We start from the raw sequence: 21,461 nt of genomic DNA, 5'->3' as shown, positions 1-21,461 counted from the left end.
GCATCTCCGCCACGTGAATTTCAGTTTCTTCAAACTGCGGGACAAAGAGGTACCAGATATTTCTACGCCATCAAGTCGTTGAAGATTACTGTGTAAGGAACGGAGTGTAACATTCTCACCTATAAAATCAATTCAATACCTAAGTGTTCTGGCGAACATCTTCATTCTGTGTATCGGTTCGTCATATTTACCTAATGGTAACGGGAATGACCTAAATTCATGATATGAGCGAATCGAACCATTATGTGGTAAAATTTTTAAAATACTTGTCTATTAACGGCGTTGCTGCACTGTCGACTTGCCTAAGCGTTTTTAACTTTGATGATATTTACTTCACTTTTCACAAACTACCTAATCAACACTGGAAATCTGTCTATAACGAAAATCGTTTGACGGATTGATATTATGACAGATCAATTGGTTTATTTGTCACGACTTACGTTAATGACGTAATTTTTTTTGTCTCAATCGATTTAAATGTAATGAAGAGAGAATCACATTTATGACGTCAGGTTCAGCACCAGTGAAACAAAGTATAACGCCATAACCTACTATTAAACGGTAATATAAAAAACATAAAATAAACTATATCCATGATAATAACACATTTTAATTAGAAAGTATATCCCGATATTATTTTGTTATCCTATATATACTGCGTCCAAGATGATGATTGGGGATCTCGGAAACCATAGGAGATACGACAATGCCAAAAGTAGGAAAAATTGGCACAATTAAAAAGTTATTATTATGCTGCCAAGAAAACTAGAAAATTCCGATTACTTCCAAAGATAAGGCAAAAAAAATGCGTTTTATCTGTACAAGAGTTGTGCACAATTTATACTTGTTTTCTGATGTTATTTGATCAGATTTAAAAAAACACTTTCCATTGCCACTGTTTGAGCTCTACAAGATAACGTTGAGTGATTTTCAATACGTTTCGTTTCGGAGAAATCATCAGCAGTTTTATTTTTTATATGGTCGGCAAAAAAAGTGCATAGGTACCGTGTTGAGTAGCATTTTTTTTATTTTAGCGTTGGATCGATTTTATTACGAATACCATGTAACTTTTCCGTAATTTGACCATCCTCGTATCTTCTATGGTTTCCATGATCTCCATAATAGACATCCTTATAATATTGGGCACAGATATGAACTATATTAGTCAAATGAGAGCTAAATTCATGTGGTCCACATGGTTTCTACCGCTCCTAGAGATCGTTTATAATTTTGTAGTACTGTCTGTCTGTCCGTCTGTCTGTCCGTGTGCACGATAACTTTGTGTAGAAACGTCCGATCGCGTTGAAAATGGATACACATGTTCTTAAGGATGTAAGGAAGTTGTGTTGTAAAAATGATGTATGTGCGAAGATCTCGAGGATCGTTCGGTATTCAGTTGTATCGGATTTTTTTTAGAGGTTCTTCATTTTATACTATAATGCCCCATAAATAAAATATGCCGAATTTGACCAATGTGAAATTTTACGGTACCTTACGGATTCTTACGAAAATGCAATATAAACGTTTTGGATCGTTCATAAATTCATGAAGTAGCGGTAATTATGTACTGCGAGAATCATATACAACTGTTTCCATTATTTATATTATTATCTTTATGTTGATATCTGTAGTGAAATATTTCTCATTCTGATTTGCAAAAGGTTGATTGTTCTTGGCAGAAGCTTGTGCGGGCGGCTTCAGACTGGGGTTTTATTATTTCATGAATACATTGTGCACACAGACATGAGGAGACTGTAATGGTTGCAAAAAATGGAACCAAATAAACATTCTACATACACCATCCGATCGCTGAAGATGTTGACGTTATAGAAAGAGTAGTATAAATTATATATGAAAACGTCAATTTTACAAAAAGTTCGCATCGCTTCGCTCACAAAAGCAATCCATACGTGTGAAGAACCTACAATACGCTCACAATTCCAGTTTACTTTTCATCAAATCTAAGGGAAAGTCGAATTCGTTTTATTTCGCTCTATCTATATGGAAATTATTTTAAAGACATTTTATATAAAACGTATATATTGATTCAGTGTAAAGTCCTTTCCGCCATTGAGAAAAATATTTAAAAACACACCTTTGACGTTGTTCATTTTGTATTTTTAAAGGTATACCTATTACCTATGCAGGAGAACGGGGAAAAAATAAACACGAACGTGAGGAATACTAAATTATAGGTTCTCGAATGTTTTTAAGCTTATTCTTGGGAACTTTCGTCGTTAAGGTGACAACTTTAATACATAATTTACAGTAAATCTTCATAAATACTGACGTTAGAATATCTCGCACATACGGAATAATCTTTCATGTCTAATAAATTTTACATCAGTTGAAATAGCGGAAATGATTAAGCGTGATATTAAAGATTGAAATTGTAATGTGGTTATTACCTTATGTATAAAACGTACAACAAAATGCGTAATAAAACAAAATAGATGTCAGCGTTGCGTACAGGTGAGTGTAATAAACCAGTAATTGAAATTGGTCGTACACGTTACGTCGTGAAAAATTTTAAGCGAAGAGGATTTTTCTTTAGGGATTCAGACACCACAACACAAAAAGGTGTGACATTGCAAAGATATTGGTTTCTGATAATCCGTCTCTGAATTCGGATTTCACCCTACGTGCGAAGGGAGATCTACTAGACCTAAACACTCTATTACACGATGCGGGCAACAATCCTTTTATACGCGATACATAAGATAAAGCTTTACTTGGCTGATAACTTTTATTTGACTTTTGAAGGAGGTCTTCGAGGTGAGTGTGGTAGCTGTATTTCTACAACGCACAATACCAGTACGTAATTAACCCAAGTTTCATACACCAGAATGTAATGGCGGAGAGTAAAAAGTACTGCATGGATTTAAAATACAGTGCCAATGAAATTTTCATGGTGAGATGGTATAACACTACACTGACAATGAAATAAAACGTTTGTTAGTCATTACTGAGGCGATTTAAGAGTTTCCGTATAAAAAACCTTGTTAACTAAATCTTTGAGTGACATGATTAAAAAAACAAACTCTGTATTAAGTTATCTCATTTTTAAGTGTGCTCTCTAATCTGTCGAACTAAAATTTATTCCTTCAGAATAGAACAAAAATTATGGTTCTATTGAATTCGCTGATGAACATTCATATCTTTCAAAAGATATGTAACAACTGCAAACGAGGTAAACTTGGACTCACCAAATCTAGAAATGAATTAATTGTAACGGCTCACGTCCAGATCTAAACAAATGATACCAAAATGAAATGCATACTCATCATTAATTTGAATTCGACGCCCTGCCACTGGCACGGACAAAACACGTTAACCAAATTTCACGGATTACCTAATGCTAACCTTTTGTCGCTTACAATTGCGTACGCTATTTTTTTACTTAAAAGATCAAAATCAATTCTCCTTAGTTTATTGTTGAAAATTTTATCCACCCAGGTTCGAACACCCCACCTCCCGGCTATGTACCCCCACGCTCTACCACTGAGCTACACAGTCGGGTTCTGAATAATGAACTGGTCCGTTAGATGGCAGGAAAAGATTTAATCGGGTAAGTAAAGCTGGCGTTCTAGACAGAACTTAGAAAGGATCTGACCTTACGACCTAAAAGACACATATATAACATCCCGACTAACGGATCACCCACACACCTCAATTAAATAAGAGACGCGTAAGACAAATGAAAATACTGCAACAATTGGTCACAGGTTCGACTTCGCTGCAGTGTTTCTATAAGAATGCAAAAATTATAACCAGGTGGAAAACACAATAGCTGTACTCACTTGGAAAGTAAAAGTGAAACGAAAATCCACATCAAATCCTCCTTCTCCCCGAGATGTCACTCTTGTTCTGGGTACTCAACAGGCTTTAGCCCAACTACAAAGTGACCCGCAAAATGATTTTTAGAGGTGCCCCTGTAGAAGGTCTTAAGTTGTTCTATACTACTCCGGTATTTACCTTACGAAATAGGAAAACTGCAGGGCAACCTAATTCGGAGTAGCCGACAGAATGCTCAAAACTGATCTAAGGAAATTCTCATCTCATTGCATGCAGCATTATCTTCATATATTTTTACTGTAGGGTTCAATGCCGTATTCCAGAAGAAGTTTATTTATTTTCTCCACTAAATCCAACACCGGGGGAGTGGCATGTTAATTTGAGACCTCCTGACTATGAGAAATTTCGCCGTTCTATTATATTATATTGGCTACGTGTAGGTATACTTTGTTTCACGGGTCCTGAACCTTTCGTCACACTATCTGACGTCATAGCAAAATTAAGGCAGGTCGTAAATTAGTAGTTGGTTGACATTTATTGTCACATTGACGTTTCAACTTATTTATTAATGTGTCACTATCGGTCATTATTATCAGACCGTCCAAGTTGACAATCACTTGTAAGGCATCTGGTCCTGATAGGTTTTTTCCTGTTCCCAGGTTTTGTAATGGCTAAATGGTCATGTATTTTATGTAGAGGAAATCCGTTGGTATGAATTAAACTTTTTTCACCGTTTGTAATCACCTCATGTAACCGATTCTTTGCACCGACAGTCCAAATGAATACTGCCAGAGCATCAGAAACTCTTTGAGATGAAGTGTATGATGGTTACAGAAAACGCATAGGAACATTTGTAACTTAAAGTTTGTTTAGGCAGTTCGTAAATTAATATTTTGTTTACATGATGTTGAGGTGAAATTAAGTAAACTACCAATGTGAAGGATACGCGTTAGGTTGCGCGAATTTTAATTACCCTTAACTAGTCATTTGCAGAAGTAGAATAGGCCATGGTTTATCGGTAAGCCTTTCGCATTTATATATCTTACCAATTTGAGATAAAGGCTCATTGAAATAACAAAGCATACATACAGTTTCTGTTCTTTTGCCACACACTCAAGATATTCGCATAAGGATTTTGAGTATCTTCTGATCCGATTTATTTTAAAAAAACGCAATTGTGAGAGAAAACAGGTAGTGAAGATATTTATTCCTGAAAAAACTCTCAAATGTTCATATTCAAATCGTATGTACAAAAGGACACTACACCACAAGGATATATGTATAAACGGCCCAAAATAATATTCTTATAAAGACGCTCATTCTCTTCTGCCTCTTGAATCTAATCCTCATAATAATCTTCTTCACTATCAGATTCGTCCAAGTTGACAATCACCGGTAAGATGTCTGATGTATCAATATATTGTTCCCGTTCCCAGGCCTGGTTTATAATGTTTCATCTAAAACCACAGGTCGTAATGGAAAGAGTGAAGTTTCGTTTTGTGTACTCACCTTCTGTGTATCGGTGCATCATATTTACCTAATGGCAAAGAGTATCCATAATTATAGTTACTCTTTGCTAATGGTAACGGGAATGACCTAAATTCATGATATGGGCGAATCGAACCATTATTTAAAATTTTTAAAATACTTGTCTATTAACGGCGTTACTACACTGTCGACTTGCCTAAGCGTTTTTAACTTTAACTGATGATATTTACTTCACTTTTAACACAAACTACCTAATCAAAAGGCATTTAACACTGGAAATCTGTCTATAACGAACATCGTTTGACGGATTGATATTGACAGATCAATTGGTTTATTTGTCACGGCTTACGTTGATGACGTAATTTTTTTGTCTCAATCGATTTAAATGTAATGAAGAGAGAATCACATTTATGACGTCAGGTTCAGCACCAGTGAAACAAAGTATACAACTTATAAGTTGCAAAACTGTCACGCGTGACATGTGTACTACTAGATCGGTCCTGGCGTAAACATTTGAATTTTGGCGCCACATGTTCGCAGGTGACGTAATGCGCAGTAGAAAACGCGTTTGAGAAAAATAATGAGCATACCGTATGTAAGTGTATCGTGGGTGGTTCCATATGTATGATGTATATTAAACAAAGATAGCAATACTACCACGGATAGGGGGCGCAAGAAAAAGATAGACTATATGGTGGTTCTATGTATGCTAAACAAAGATAGTAATACTACGTTGCGGGTTGCATAACCACAAAAATGCCTCGCTTGTAGCACAACGTTGCGCCCTTTCCAGTAAGTATAGCATTCAATGAACACAACATAGGAGCCTATTCGTGCTATCCAGTCCGAACCGATTGCTACCGAGATTTGAAATTCGTGTTAAACGTTCAATATTTCGCCATGGAAGTTAAACGGGTCTGCTTATAAGTTGTAATTTTCTCCAGACTTGGAAAGTGTAGGTAAGTATAGGATAAGTCAAAACGGCAGTCCCAAAAGCAGGGGCCCTTAAAATCATTACAATTCTGTGGGAACTTTAGCACCGTTCGACAATTTCTTTGAGACTGAACGAATCTTTACAGTAGTGAATAGTCTATTCACTTACACTCTACAGTTCACTTTGTGAATGAGATTGTGGGAAATGAGTTAACGGCTGAAGGGCGCCCACTTAGTTCCTAATCGTGATTGACCTGAATATATTTCCAGGCAATTCTTTCACTCATAATGCTTTCCCCATAAACTTTACTAATCGGCGATGAATAGCAGTCATGTAACGATTCTGCAAAAGCCTGATCCGCCGTGAACGAGTTTGCTACGACGCGTGAGATCGGCTGAATTTTCACTCCACGCGTATTTGATTTATGCCTGTCAAGCAATCTGAGTGGCTAACAAATGAGTTTTATTTGTGCGTCTCAGAATGGGTTGTTGATAGAGAGCTGTGGGACAATGCGCGTTAAGTCACGATAGCGTTTGCGTCGAGAGGTTAAAAAACTGTAAGTCCACCACCTGTATTTGTATGGGTTATATCCGGTTTTTTGTCCATAAAAGGTTTTTCTATCATCTTGCTGTGTGCGATATATATTTTATTTGCTCCTATCTTTGTTTACGCACAAATCCTGCATTTTATTCAATTCCCAATACGTAAAATTAGTACCTATACACAGCGTAGAACCTATTCGTGCTATCCAGTCGATTGTCACCGAGAGATTTCAAAAGTGCGCGAAACATCCGTCGTTTTGACTTCAAAATTAGATTACTTTGCTCGTAGACTCGGATTTGGTATCGAACGTCCTTTTGACCATTTTGGCGTAGGTACTAAAGTAGTCTGTAGTCCGCACTTCGAGAGTTCGAGTTGCACGATCCAGTAACGGTCATATTTAACCGTTTTGTATTATTTGGTTAAGAAAGCGTTAAGCTGGTTTAAATAAAAAAGTGTTCACCTAATTTTTTATCGCAGATTTTTGAAACAAAAATAGTATTTGTTTTTGCTGTTATTATAAAGGGCTGTAGATGAAAGCAGTCTTCGATTTTATTTATTATTTAATATAAATTTATTTAATATAGTATTCCAGTGCAGAAGCGCGATGAGTTGATTTTTTTAGCCAATAAGAAAAAGGTCTATTCTCTTTTTTTTGTTGGAAAACTACGAGAGGGAAGTTAAGTCCTAATTTTGTAACTATTCGTGGCATGTGGTTTTGAACGGTTGGCATAATGCCGATCGCAGCGCTGCGACGGTGTAATTTACAAACGGTATTCACTTTAAAAACTTGCCTCGCATTATATTCCGCCTAGGGATAAAGTACTTATCAGCACAGATTTAAATATACTATTAAATCTGTGTTATCAGGAAGGTGAGAATGAGAACTACAACGATCCTACAGAATCGCTTGGATGTTGTACTCATTTTTTAATATCGACGATCAACATTCTTCCGCCGCACCCTGTATGTTGTATTGTCGCAATCAACAGGTGATCGTTGTCTTCGTAATGGCTGCAACCCATCATACACGAAGATGATAACCTGTTTACAAGTATGATTGCGAGATACTTTGCCACGTTCGTTAGTGTTCCCATTTATTTACTACTTTTCTGCATCCTGCCACCTACTAGCAGAGGCACCGCCCCAAACCTACCATGGTACGAAGACCTTCCAGCTGTTGCCATGGACTACAAAGTGCACGTAGACCCCGGCAAAGAAGATTGTTATTATCAATATGTTAATCCGGGGGCCACCTTTTACGCCAGCTATCAAGTAAGTAAGTAAAACCCTAGTCTGTCTATGTTACAGTGTTTGTTTAGGTCATTCGAGGGGGCGATGGAATGGCAGGTTTCGCGATAAGACACCCCTCGGGGCAAATTGTACACCCTTACCAATGGAAACCGAATGGAGAGTACCAGGAGCAAAGTTCCGTAGGCGGTTACTATTCTGTCTGTCTTGACAATCAATTCTCGCGCTTCGCAAGTAAGCTAGTCAATCTTTACCTAACGGTTGTAAGATATGATTTGTGGGACAAGTACGCCAAAGAGGTCGAGCAAATTAATATGAATATGGATAATTTTACGGTAAGATTTTAATGCTTTGGCCTTGAAGTTCACTCTCTTTATTTTTAGACGGGGCTTAAAACTGTCGAGCGCAACATAAACGACATGCTAATGTACCAGCATCACACGAGAGCGAAAGAGTCGCGTGATTTCAGTTTGATTAACGATAACAACTCGTACGTCTTAAGATGGTCCTTTATACAAATTGTGGTTATAATTAGTACCACCGCTTTGCAAGTGTTTTTCGTGCGGAAGTTATTCGAAAATAAATCGGGAAGTAGTAGGTCACGCATCTAAATGTTACCTCAATTCGATGGTCTCAAGTGATAATTGTAAAAGACAAACGAAATTTTTTTTACTATTTTATATTATGTTGTAGGCAGTTTGTGGATTCGACGTTCCTCAAAAGTCAAGTAACGGTAGTAGGTATATAAACTTTGTAAAAAATATAATAAACAAATTTTTTAAAAAAAATTTTCTTTGATATAGTAATATGTACTACCATTTTTGCATTGTGGGGGTGATATATCTACTCAAATTTCCTCAATTATTTTCGTGTGTGTCTCCTTATTAAATCAGAATTTGGGGACCAACAGGAAGGGCAATATGTGAGACAAACATACGATAATGAAGAAGTAGAATGCATGTAATGTTTTGCAATATGTTTCATTCGGTTTAACATGAAAAGTGTGCTAAGAAATACAAATTTCTTGCACATTCCTTATTTATGGAATATCTGTAATAGGTGCATCATGCATTTTGTAACACAAATTGTCTGCATTTTGTTTTGAGGGACCACTTTCTGTTGTAGTGTGCAATACCGACAATTTTTTATGGAGGTGCAAGGTGCAAGCAATACTCTACAATAATCTGTACTCCATTTGCTGCCATATTTTATGTTCATTGATTTAATTAAACGTTTCGCCATCAGAAATTCTATCTTTTTCAAATTTGTAAAAGTTGGAACAATTTGGATGCAAAATCTGGTTCATGACTATTGACTACAAAAAGAAGTTATCATTATTAGTATTGTTAGCCATAGTGACATTATACAGTACAGTATCTGGGTAAATATACAGTTTAAATCCGTGCGCATATTACCAGTTGTTCTCAATCCCCCCCTGGACTAGGACTATTCACCAAAATCTCCTTTTGCATCCAAATATTTCTTATGGCATAGGTATACTTACCTACTGCCACCACCAAGTGTTGATTAATTTTGTTTACTAATGCCTAGTATTTATTCTTGGGACACGGGCAACTCGCCACTGGACCACTTGCCACTGACTGACTCGCCAACGCGATAACTCGCCACTGCGCAACTCATCATCGCGACACCTCGCCACCGCCATTACTCGCCAACGGATGACTCGCCATTGCGATTGCGACACTCGCCAACGAAATATTTTTCGTGTTTAATGTATCGTACAAATGCATAACTGTTATAGACCGAGAGACAACGACGAATTTTGTGCGATGATTAGTAAGTAAACGTTTTTTCTATTTACATAGGTTAACTGGTTAAGGCTGGTTTACACGCTACAATAGGTAAATCGTAATGATGTACCATTGTCAATGTTCAAATACCTAAGTCGAAAAAGTGAGTACTGTTTACATGTAACAATCTCTTGTTCGAATATTTATTGTCGACATAGATATATGAGAATAAGAATGTCTATGATGATTGTCGATTGTGTAAATCAGGCTCGATGAAAAATGACTGGTAATTATGTCATTCATGATACATGTAGTTAATAATTAGATCGTTTTTTCCCTACTTCAGTGTACCTATTGTTTTCGTTAAAAATGTTTTCGCCATGGAGGAAGTGCTGTTGTGGTCGGGTGTCCCGGGACTCTATGGACATATAGCTTAACACCATATTCCTTGGTCAATTTTAAGTCGAAATTTCATTATACCACTTTGTCCAAAACTCAATAGTTAAGAATTGTTATGGGTAATATTAAATTTAACAATAAATCAATCTAGTAGGCTCTGGAATTGTTTTGTCACATTGTTATGGTGACATTGTTTATTCTTTGAAGTAATTTTAAGATTATATAAATGATAAATTCATATAGCCTATTAGGTATTCTTCGATCGGGAAATCTCGGCTGATATTCCTTAAGTGCCGCTCTTGCATTTCCGTCACAGTATCCGTATAATTAAAGTGAATATTTGCACATTCTTGATTTATATTTATTTCAATTTAATCTTAAAATACAATGACAAAGAATAAACAATGTCACCATAAACAATAGTACTTAGGTATTACAAAACAATTACATGGCCTCTTGGATCAATTTATTGTCAAATTATTAATACTGCCCCGACTGCCCGTAATTTGGACAAAGTGTACAAGGCAATTTCGACTTGAAATTGACCAATGAATATGATGTTAAGCTCTGTCCATCGAGTCATGGGACCACCTTGTATTGTCTGTTTAGCAATGAAACCCTGGAGTCGCCAGTGGTCAGTGACATTCTCATTCTCATATATCTATGTCGACAATGAATATTGGAACAAGAAATTGTTACAATGTAAACAGTACTCACTCTTTCGATTTATTTGAACAAAAAATTTCACAATCACATCGTTACGATTTATCGTAGCGTGTAAACAAATGCGTACGCCCTTTGTAACTTCGCAGACGACACATTTTGTTGCGCCTATTTATGTTAGATCCTCGTTATTACTAATATGCATTACCCGTTACGTACCCTTTTTCCGAATAAACCATTTTTTTGAACAAAACAGACGCGCTAGCTTACGATCTTAAACACGGTACCGAACTAATAATTTATGGCATGGGGCACAAACAGAAATCGGTTATAGACTAAAACAGTAAAGGCGATAAATTTACGTTTCTAGCATGGAATTGTTTCTATTGTTCTTAAGGAATGGATATTTAACTTGTAAATGAAGCGTTCGGGGGTATTCAAAGATAGAGTGGAGTATTACTAAAATACTTCACAACAGGATAAATTCTTTTCAATTAAGATTAATCAATTGAGAGATATATATTTGTATTTGCAAGTAGCCTTTTTAATCATAATATATATGTTCACGGTGGGGCGTGATTCAGGGACAGGCATAATGCATTTTATTGGGATTAATTAAAATTAAGCCGTTCGAGATCATGCGTCCGGATCTCAGTTATTGAGCATTAAATATAAGTTGCCACATGCTACATGCGAACTGCAAACGTAATTTTTATTAAATTTAACTGGGGGTTTAGTTATCCCCTTTTACTTGCCTCTCTTCTCTCGCGCTTTATTTTTATTTTATTATTTATTGATTGATAGAGTTCTTTTAATTAATTTTGAACTGCGGTTGTCAAGATTAACTACAGTTGCTAGTAACGCCAGAAAAAAGTCTCGACTTTGGTTCTATGAATCACAGAACATTTTACTGCAACTGCTGGTGTGGCCAAAATTGAGCTTTCAAATTTTGGTTCTGTAAAATGCAGGACATTGCATCCCCTATAAACCAGTTCCGCGTTCTCGGTGGACTTTCGGTCTCGAGTACTGTCATTTATCGCTCGTTCGTAAGTAGACCGAAAATTAATGGTTTACTCAAACCGACGTTCGAATGCTCGGGAACGGGAATGGCAGCGGGATATATTTGTATGGCAGGATGGCAAGTATGCATACTGATGCGGTGGCGGCGGTCTACACGCATACCCCCCTGTAGAAATTTATCTCGCATCCACTGAGTTTGGAGAACGAAGGGTGTTTGTGGAATAACACCGTTTTAACTTCTTCATTTATCGATTATGACGATTTTAGACCAGAATATTCTCATTATTTGGCAGGATTTCTAAAAATTTTTACGGTGCCTTTGGGATAGTGGTCCTTAAATACGGTCCTGATCCTTGTAAATGTGTTAGGAAACTTAAGGCTCCGGTGAGTTGAGGGATATGGATAGGGAAATATTTTGCTTATTTTATAGTCGTCGTTATCTCATTGTCTACGTCTGGTGATATTGGCTGACTCAGCTGGCAATTAGTCCACGTAAAAAGGAACGTGATTGGTAGTGTGTAAAATTAGTTTGTTAGTAGAAAGGCTTGCGCCGCAAAATTGGTGTAAGGAAGTGGGATTTTCTTATAGAATGTGGCCTGTAGAATCCATAATTTCAAACAGTTCCAAGATTGGGCTACTAGTTCAAAAGTTACAGCCCTTTGAATTTTTTTTCGAAATTGGTTTCTAAGTCTATAACTTTTGATTGAGAAGTCTGATCGAAAAAGTACGAATTGTTTTGGATTCTACGCACCAAAATTAATAAGAAAAAGTGTTTTCCTGAGAAATTTTGGTGCAGTCGATTTTTGGTAAAAAAGGAAGGTTATACACTGCCTTTTTTTGAGGCTCGAAAAAAAAATTATCTCAGATCGACCGGGAAAAAAGATTTTCTTATAGAATGTGGCCTTTGTAGAATCCATAATTTCAAACAGTTCCAAGATTGGGCTGCTAGTTCAAAAGTTACAGCCCTTTGAATTTTTTTCGAAATTGGTTTCTAGTCCATAACTTTTAATTGAGGTCTAATCGAAAAAGTACGAATCGTTTTGGATTCTACGCCCCAAAATGAATAAGAAAGAGTGTTTTCCCGAAAAATTTTGGTGCAGTCGATTTTTGGTAAAAAAGGAAGGTTATACACTGCCTTTTTCTGAGGCCCGAAAAAAAAATTGTCTCAGATCGACCGGGAAATTCTATTCTATTCTATTCTATCAGGGGAGCCTTTACAGGCAGCACTTAGGCTCATCAAAGGCCCATTGTGCTAACCCCCTCTCTAAACAACCAAAGCTTAGAGCCCGTTCCCTTCAATGAAGGATAAGACCCTGTTTAGCCTTAGTTTCCTCACCTCCCTCGGTTCCAAGTAACTGTCACCGAGGAGTTTATGTCTGTCCCTGATCAGAGCGTCACAGTAACAGACTACATGCTCGGTAGTTTCCTCTACCTCGCCACAAAACCTGCACGCAGGGTCTTCCACAAGCCCAATATTGTGCAGGTGATAGTTGACCATCCAGTGTCCCGTGAAGACACCGACGATCTTCCTAATCTGACTTCTGTTTAGGTTTAGAAGCTTAGAAGACTCAGATTTGCCAAGAGGCCCTGTTAAAAAGGTCTTGGACTGTCTGAGTCCAGCTGCCTGTTGCCATTGAGCCTGGAATTGACTGGTCGCCCAGTTCTTAATCCTGACCCTGACAACTGAGGGAGCAATTCCAAGGGTGGGCTCAGGCCCGACAAGGACCCCACTACTGCCTTCGCGAGCCAACTCGTCCGCCCTTTCGTTGCCCCCTATTCCAGAGTGCCCCGGCACCCATATCAAGCTTACCCTATTAGACTCACCTAATCTATCTAGGGTTCGCCTACAGTCAAGCATCGTATTCGAGCGGACCCTGTCAGCTGACAGAGCCTTTAACGCCGCCTGACTATCACTACATATGTATATATGCTGGTTACGATAACCTCTACGGAGGTTTTCTTGCGCACAGGTCGTGATGGCTAGCACCTCTGCCTGAAACACAGTACTGTGCTGGCCAAGGGAGAGGCTGATGCCTACTCTCGGCCGGTCACCGTGTATACCCATGCCCGTTCCCTTTTCCGTTAGGGACCCATCGGTAAACCACACGAGCCCCTCAGGTTTGAGGAACGGACGATCTGGGTTCAGCCACTGCTCCCTGTCCGGGAGAATGACTTTATACCTCTTCGGTTCAAGTAGGGTAGCTCGAATCACGTCCCTTCTTGCGAGGAAGGGGTCGGACCTAAGAGTTTCCTCCCAGATCCGCCCGTGTCCGAGACTGCCTCTATCCTTCCACTCACCCCAATCATTTAGTCTTATGGAAGCCCTCCGGGCCTCGGCCTCTACCGATAAGTGTAGAGGTTCAAGTCCCAGAAGAGCCTCCACAGCCAACGTTGGCGTGGTTTTCATGGCTCCAGTGATTCCCAAACAAGCGAGTCGCTGTACCTTACTCAGCTGCTTCTTGTATGTTACCCTGCGCGTTGCAGGCCACCATACAAGTGCGCCGTACAATATTATCGGCCTTATCACCGAAGTGTAAAGCCAATATACTAATCGAGGATTTAATCCCCATGTGCAGCCGAAAGCTCTCCTGCATGCCCATAGACATGCAGTGGCCTTCTTGCTAATTCGCTCAATGTGCCCTTTCCAGGACAGACGGGAGTCTATAGTGACCCCCAAATATTTAACTGCCCTGGTCAGACACAATTGGCGTCCTCGAAGGATGAGACCGTTAAGGTCCACATTCCGTCTCCTCGTAAATGGAACAATTTCGGTCTTTTCCGGGTTGACAGAGAGACCGTGGCTACTGCACCATCTATCCCCCTGTCCAAGAGCCCTCTGCATGAGCTCTTTTACGGTGCTCGGAAACTTCCCCACAATGACAATTGCGAGGTCGTCTGCGTATCCCTGTGTATACGCTCCATCCTCGTTTAGTGTACGAAGGAGCCCGTCTATCACCAGGCACCACAGTAGTGGAGACAGTACTCCACCCTGCGGACATCCTCTAGTGACCGATGAGCTCATCTCCGTAGTTCCGATCGAGGTTATGATGACCCTGCCTCCAAGCATGGCCCGGATCCATCTTACGATTGACCCGTCAATGCCAAAGCTTTCAGCAGCCTCACTAATGGAATCGAACGTGGTGTTGTTAAACGCACCTTCGATGTCCAAAAAGGCTCCCAGAGCTACCCCTCCAGCAGACATTCCCCTCTCCAGTCTACACACGAGACTGTGAAGAGCCGTCTCCGTGGACATGCCAGCTCTGTAAGCGTGTTGAAACGGGTGTAGTGGTCTAAGGACCAGCGCCCCGTTTCTTATGTATGCATCCACCAGTTTTTCTACCGCTTTTAAAAGAAACGATGATAGACTGATGGGCCTATAATCCTTTGCTGTGTCGTACTTAGTACGACCCGGCTTAGGTAAATACACAACTCTGACCCTTCTCCAGCTTATGGGGATGTACCCCAAAGCCACAGAGGCCCTAAAGAGGTGCAACAAGTGCAGAAGTAATGGTTCCAGGCCCTTTTGCAAAAGAGCCGGAAATATCCCATCAGGTCCTGCGCTCTTAAATGGGCTAAACGTATTGATAGCCCATCTCAGGGATCCCTCGGTAACAACCCCGGCAGCTACTCTCCAGTCGATCGGCCTTGCACCGACCCGGGTAGCACCTTCTGGCGGTTCCGAAGTTACATAGTCTCCAGAGCCTGGAAAGTGTGTTTCCAGGAGACATGTGAGGGCCTCACCCGCGTTAGATGTAAATCTGCCGCATGGAAGCCTCAGCGTCCCCACTTTTTGCCCTGGATCTTTCAAAAGGATCTTACGAAGTTTTTGAACTTCGGGAAGCCCTTCCATGTTGCCACAGAAAGTCCTCCACGATCCCCGTTTAGACCGTCGAATGTGGTCTTTATACCTGCGCTGTGCGAGTTTGTGATCCTCCCAGTCCGCAGGTAACTTAGTACGCATGGCCCTGTTAAAGAGCCTTCGAACCTCTTTACGAACTTTTTCAAGGTCCGAGTTCCACCAAGGTGTTCTCTTCATTCCCCGAACAGTTCGCAGCTTGCAGCTGTCTTCAAACGACGCCGTTATAGCGTCGCTTATCATTGCCGCCGCCTCTTCCACCTGCCCTGCTTTCCGGCAGAGCAAAGGTGGTTTATCCAACCGTTCTGTCAGTTTTTCAACATAGCAGTCCCAGTTGGTGGTTCGGGGATTCCGAAACCTACAGGGCCCACCATTGAATGACAGGTTTAGTTGGAAAAGAATGTGCCTGTGATCCGAAAGAGACGGTTCATCAGACACTCTCCAGTTTGAGATCATGTGAGCTATAGAGAAAGAGCCCAACGTTAGATCAATGACCTCCTGCCTCCGCGACGTAACGAAGGTGGGGGTTTCTCCCTGATTTAAAACATTCAAATCAGTTGTCTGCAAGTACTCCAGAATGTGTTCGCCCCTCGAGTTCGTGTCCGTGCTGCCCCACACAACGTGATGTGCATTTGCATCACAGCCAACCACAAGAGGGAGCCTTTCACTCCGACAGTGCTCTATCAACTCAGCTAGCTCCCTGGGAGGTGGAGCTTCTTCCGAGTCATATGGTAGATACGCTGAGCAGACTACTAATTGCCTGCTCCGTCCCTTTCCATCTTTCAGCTGAAGTCTTAGAGCCACTAGATCCCTAAAACAGAAATCAGCCATTAAATAAGACTCGATGCGTCTGTCGACATATATGCAAGTCCTGGTACTCAGTTGACTGTCCCTCTTATAATAAAGTGAGCCCTCAACCTGACTTAAGCCTCTTACTCGTCCCTTGTAAACCCAAGGTTCTTGTATGAGGCAAACGCCTGTCTGCCTTACAGAAAGTTGGCGGCCTATTAAGCAGGTCGCCCCCTTACTGTGTTGCAAATTGCTCTGTAAGAAGGTTACCTTGTCCATCACCGATGTACTTAGGCTCCCCCCTCCTCTAAAGATGCCGACGGCTCTGACCCCATCTCGGAGCCAAGGACCGCCACACGAGCCAACAGCTCGTCGACCTGCGAGGGCGCCAGTTCTAATTCCAACGCCTCGAGGTCTCCACCTAAGGGTTGGACCCCCTCCATTGCAGCGGAACTGGGTCCCGCTGCTCCGGCGGAGCCCTCTCCCTTTGCTTGCGCAGCCGGAGCACTCGCCTTCGTCACGAAAGTGACGTGGGAGACCCCCTCGTGCGCCTTAAGGTTCTGCCGCTGGAGTGCCCTGTAGGATGCCTCATCCACACCAAATGCGAGAAGCACCCTACCAGGCTCCTCCCTGCGGAAGAACGTCCTCCATAAGTTCGTCCTGAGCCCAGGATTTTGCCTATGGAGGCGCTTTAAAATGATGGCCGTGTCATCCGGGAGCCCGTGCAACACTGCCATCACCTTTACCACCTTTGGGACGTGCCTCTGTACTTTCAGAGACGCACCTTCCCAAGGCTTGATTAGAGAGACGGTCCTCTCCAGCCAGTCCAGAGTCCACTGGTCCTCGCACTCAGCCACAACGACCCCATGCGAGTTCCAGCGGAACCCGGCCAGCCTCGGAAAAGGCCCGACCTCCAAGTCGTCTACAGCCACATTTAGTGCAGCCATAATGCACCTCGACTGAGCCTCAGTGAGGTCCACCTCCGGGTACGACACCGGTAGGATAGCCACCTTGAGGCCCGCCGCAGCGACTTGCCCATAGGTCCGCGGTGCACCCGTGGGTGCCCCAGGACCTTTGGACTTCTTTTGAGGTTGCACCGAGCCAGACCCTGGAGTGCTACCCTCCGATCTGAGACGCTTGGTCCCAGACGTCGGTTCGCCTTCCTGAGCCACCGACCCAGTCGCAACCTTCGATTTTAGCACCTGACCCGAGGTTTTACCCTCGAGCCGCCGCTTCCTGGCCAACGCCTTTTGCGCCCCCGTCCTGTTCTTCTTACGGGACGGAGCTGGTCCAGGTCCTTGGGTGGAGCCCTGCTTTGGGGCTGTCCCCTCTTTCAAGGAGCCTGCCCCTACACAGGACCCCTGTTGTGGCCCTGGTTCATTGGTCCCCCCTGACGAGGAGCCCTGTAAAGGAAAATTATGTTTACTTGTATCCATATTGTTCCCACGAGTAATGCGGAAGAGCGGTATCACCTGCGCAGAGCCGCTTGCGCAGGGCTTGGCTACAATACCACTCGGAGGTCGCCCGGTATCCGAGGGGCACCGTTATCGACACTGCACCCCAGTGTCACGCAGTCCTCAGCACGGTAGCTAACACCTTGACTTGGGAGGTTGGTCCGCGGTAGCGACCTTCGTTGCTGCCAGTCTGGGTTTCAGCCCCGACGAGCAACTTATAATCGCTACTACCCACACAGAGACACTTGTCACCTTACGATCATTCAGGGCTTGCGTGGGCGTTCCCCTATCCGCCACCTGGGGACGCGCCCGATGGGTGCCTAACCGCACGGGTGATCGACCGGGAAAAAAAAGATTTTCTTATAGAATGTGGCCTTTGTAGAATCCATAATTTCAAACAGTTCCAAGATTGGGCTGCTAGTTCAAAAGTTACAGCCCTTTGAATTTTTTTCGAAATTGGTTTCTAGTCCATAACTTTTAATTGAGAAGTCTAATCGAAAAAGTACGTATCGTTTTGGATTCTACGCCCCAAAATTAATAAAAAAAAGTGTTTTCCCGAGAAAAAAAATTGTCTCAGATCGACCCGGAAAAAAGGCGACATGTACTTGCTGTAAGCATGTACTATACGCGCATGCGACAAGGAGTTTAAATACCTATGGAAAACTATTTCAGTTGATTATGCACGCATATTATCTGCCATTGATAGCAAACGCTTTAATTGGATTTATCGACTCCCCTCTATTTTCCTGGTGGAGATTACTCATATAAGTATTTGTTTGGCATTGATATCTAAAACGCTGTTCCAAGTCGTTCCAATTTCAGCATGTAGAAAGATGACAAAGGCAATTTATCAGGCACTAGCAACAGTTTCAGGTGGGTTCGTGTTTAATGTCCAAAAAGTCAGCTACCCTTCGTTTCAGTAACCTTCGGTATAATATCAGACGGTATGCATTATGGGTGGTCGTCACCCGTACTGCCAATTTTGCTGTCGGACAAAAGCCCGTTCGAGTTTCACCCTCGCCAAATTGTATGGATTGAGGTTTGGTTACTTTTGGGAGTGCTGGCTGGTGTGCCAATCGCTGATGTCGCAGTGAAAAGATACGGTGGAAGAAAACCGATTTTGGCGGCTAATGGTTTAAGCGTGACAGCATGGATTGTTATCGCACTTGCTGGGACTATCAAGCTGGTGTACTTGGCACGATTCCTGGCCGGGCTGGCGGCGAGGGTTGCATCGGTCGGTGCTTCTCTGTACATTGCCGAAATTTCCGACAAAAGATCACGTCAGTGGTTGAACTCGGTGATCAACCTGATGATGCTGTTGGGTGTCGTAATTGTCTACATTTTGGTACCTCTGTTGCCTATTTTGACTTCGTCATTGATTGGGGTTGCCTTTCTATTGTTGCAAATGGTGAGTTTTCCATGCACGCCCGAACCCACTCGAGACAGCGCCGAAGCGCAGGTTTTAGAAGAACCACTAAGGGAAGGCGAAAGGATAACGTTTTTAGAGTTCATAAAGGAGGAAAACAGCTTAAAGATATTGCTAATAGTAATGTGCGTGAGTTGTTGGCAACAGTTAGCTGGCTTTGGCGTTGTCGTTATGAATCTTCACGCAATCTTGACAGATGCGCATTGTGAAATGAACACTGATACAGTAGCGGTGATATTCGCTACATTTCTGGTCGTAGCAACCCCTTTAGGCGTGGGTTTGGTGCCCAAGTTGGGTAGTAAAGCTCTTCTTTTGATTTCGTCATGTGGCACGGGAATCGTACTATTAGTCTTTGGTGTTCATCTCGACAATGAGAGACAAGAAGAATTCAATAGCTGGATACCAATCGTTTTGGTGGTGTTATACGCTTTAGTGTTCCAATTGGGTTTGGGCTTGGCGCCTATGACGATTGCTGAAGAACTTTTGCCAAGAAATACTCAAGAAATAGTGAATACGATTAGTGACAGTGCTTCTGTGGTAGTTTCAATTGTGATGGTGGTATTGTACCCTTTGGTCAGTACATTTTTAGGAATAAGTGTACCTTGGTATATCTTCAGTGCTTTAACGTTTCTATTGTATTTGTTTACTCTATTTAGAATACCAGACACCACTAAATGTGCAGTACGGAGTTAGGGTTTTTTCGAAATTTGTCCTAACAATAAATACCATTGCACTGTGATGGTGTTTTAGACTTTTGTCTAATTGCCATAATTTATTTTAATTTATGTGTACTTATAAAGTAATGAACGCACGGTAGAAGCTGCTGTGTACGGTAGCCGTTAATGCCTAGAAATATACAGACTTTATAATATTTTACTGATATATTTGTTAACACAAAGATACAATGACTTCGTTGACATCGGCCATCTTGACTATTCTAAAACTACTCTACTGCTAACAGTGTAATACATTGCATTTCTCCCCTTTTTTTAATAAAAGTTACAAATCCAGCTTTTGAGGAGGTTTTACAATTCTTCCAGATCTAGTGGTTGATTGGGTTGCTGGAGTACCATGACTCACAGGATTATGAGTGACTACTGGATTGGTACTCGATTCTTGAATGTTACGAGAGAGACGTGGTACTTCTTCAACCTTTGGCTCATCTTGATTGTGATCAATAGGAAGTTGAACATTACTACGTTCTACACTAAGATTAGTAAAGTCATTAATTTCTGTAAGCGGAGGTTGTTCTTGTACACTATCATTTTTATCAAACTCACGCACTGATTGACACTTCCTGATATCATTTATGTGATACAATTTGATATTATCATCTATTTGAACAAGATATGTGCTATAACTCATGCATCGTACAATTTTTCCTTTTTCCCATTGTTTGTTATACTTATTTTTGACATAGACAATATCATTTTCTGAATATAATCTGATTTTATTTATAACGTCTTGTTGAAGAGGTTTTTGTTTTTTTGACCATGGTTTTAATAAGTCAAACCTTGTTCGAGGACGAATTTTAAAAATACATTCAGCAGGTGACAAACCTGTGCTGGTGTTAGGTGTATTTCTATGTACAAATAAAAAGTTTTCTAATTTATTCAACATCATTGCAATGGTAACTACCTGTTCTCCTCCTTTAAATAATGACCTTTGCAACCCTTTCTTTATAGTTTGAACTCCTTTTTCTCCAAGACCGTTACTTTCAGGGTGTTTTGGCGGAATTCTAATGAATCTAATTCCGTTTGAATGACAGAAAGAAGTAAAGTCATATGAATTGCCAAAAGGTGGACCATTGTCCGATACAAGTTCAACTGGTAACCCAAACACTGAAAAAATTTGTTTTAATTTTAGGATAGTTTCATGAATGTTTGTGCCACGATCCATAAGTTTAACTTCGCACCAACCTGATTTATCATCTACCAAAATCAAAAATGTCGCATTATTTGATTTAAAAAAATCGATATGTACCCTATAAAAATTATTAGGTGCTGTTGGCCACGGTAAAAGGACTGATTTGTCATTGGTAAAATTTTGAGTTGCTTGACATACGTCACATGATTTTATAAATTGCTCTACATCC

At 41.0% G+C, this 21,461-nt stretch overlaps 2 protein-coding genes across 2 annotated transcripts; both read left to right on the top strand.

Moving 5' to 3' along the window:
• The first annotated feature begins 7,754 nt into the window (after positions 1 to 7,754).
• On the top strand, positions 7,755 to 8,788 carry LOC116182612 (transmembrane emp24 domain-containing protein 6-like). The gene is made up of 3 exons (XM_031503157.1): positions 7,755 to 8,032; positions 8,080 to 8,343; positions 8,392 to 8,788. The coding sequence occupies exons 1-3, from the start codon at positions 7,814 to 7,816 to the stop codon at positions 8,617 to 8,619; spliced, it is 711 nt and encodes a 236-aa protein (XP_031359017.1). The 5' UTR covers positions 7,755 to 7,813; the 3' UTR covers positions 8,620 to 8,788.
• A 9,902-nt stretch (positions 8,789 to 18,690) lies between these two features.
• LOC116182614 (facilitated trehalose transporter Tret1-like) lies at positions 18,691 to 20,321 on the top strand. Its single transcript, XM_031503158.1, has 2 exons — positions 18,691 to 18,813; positions 18,861 to 20,321. Exons 1-2 carry the CDS (start codon positions 18,774 to 18,776, stop codon positions 20,057 to 20,059), a joined length of 1,239 nt encoding a protein of 412 aa, XP_031359018.1. The 5' UTR covers positions 18,691 to 18,773; the 3' UTR covers positions 20,060 to 20,321.
• Positions 20,322 to 21,461: the final 1,140 nt, after the last annotated feature.

This window comes from Photinus pyralis, unplaced genomic scaffold (assembly GCF_008802855.1).
Source record: "Photinus pyralis isolate 1611_PpyrPB1 unplaced genomic scaffold, Ppyr1.3 Ppyr1.4_unclustered_Scaffold6239, whole genome shotgun sequence".
NCBI lineage: Eukaryota > Metazoa > Arthropoda > Insecta > Coleoptera > Lampyridae > Photinus > Photinus pyralis.
This window is presented reverse-complemented; position numbering and strand designations above follow the sequence as displayed.

What these genes read in the sequence shown, in the direction of transcription:
- LOC116182612 (XM_031503157.1), top strand. Translation starts at nt 7,814, where the DNA reads ATGATTGCGAGATACTTTGCCACGTTCGTTAGTGTTCCCATTTATTTA. An exon ending in CCTTTTACGCCAGCTATCAA is followed by an intron (nt 8,033 to 8,079) that starts GTAAGTAAGTAA and finishes GTGTTTGTTTAG; the next exon opens with GTCATTCGAGGGGGCGATGG. An exon ending in TGAATATGGATAATTTTACG is followed by an intron (nt 8,344 to 8,391) that starts GTAAGATTTTAA and finishes CTTTATTTTTAG; the next exon opens with ACGGGGCTTAAAACTGTCGA.
- LOC116182614 (XM_031503158.1), top strand. Translation starts at nt 18,774, where the DNA reads ATGACAAAGGCAATTTATCAGGCACTAGCAACAGTTTCAG. An exon ending in GGCACTAGCAACAGTTTCAG is followed by an intron (nt 18,814 to 18,860) that starts GTGGGTTCGTGT and finishes CCTTCGTTTCAG; the next exon opens with TAACCTTCGGTATAATATCA.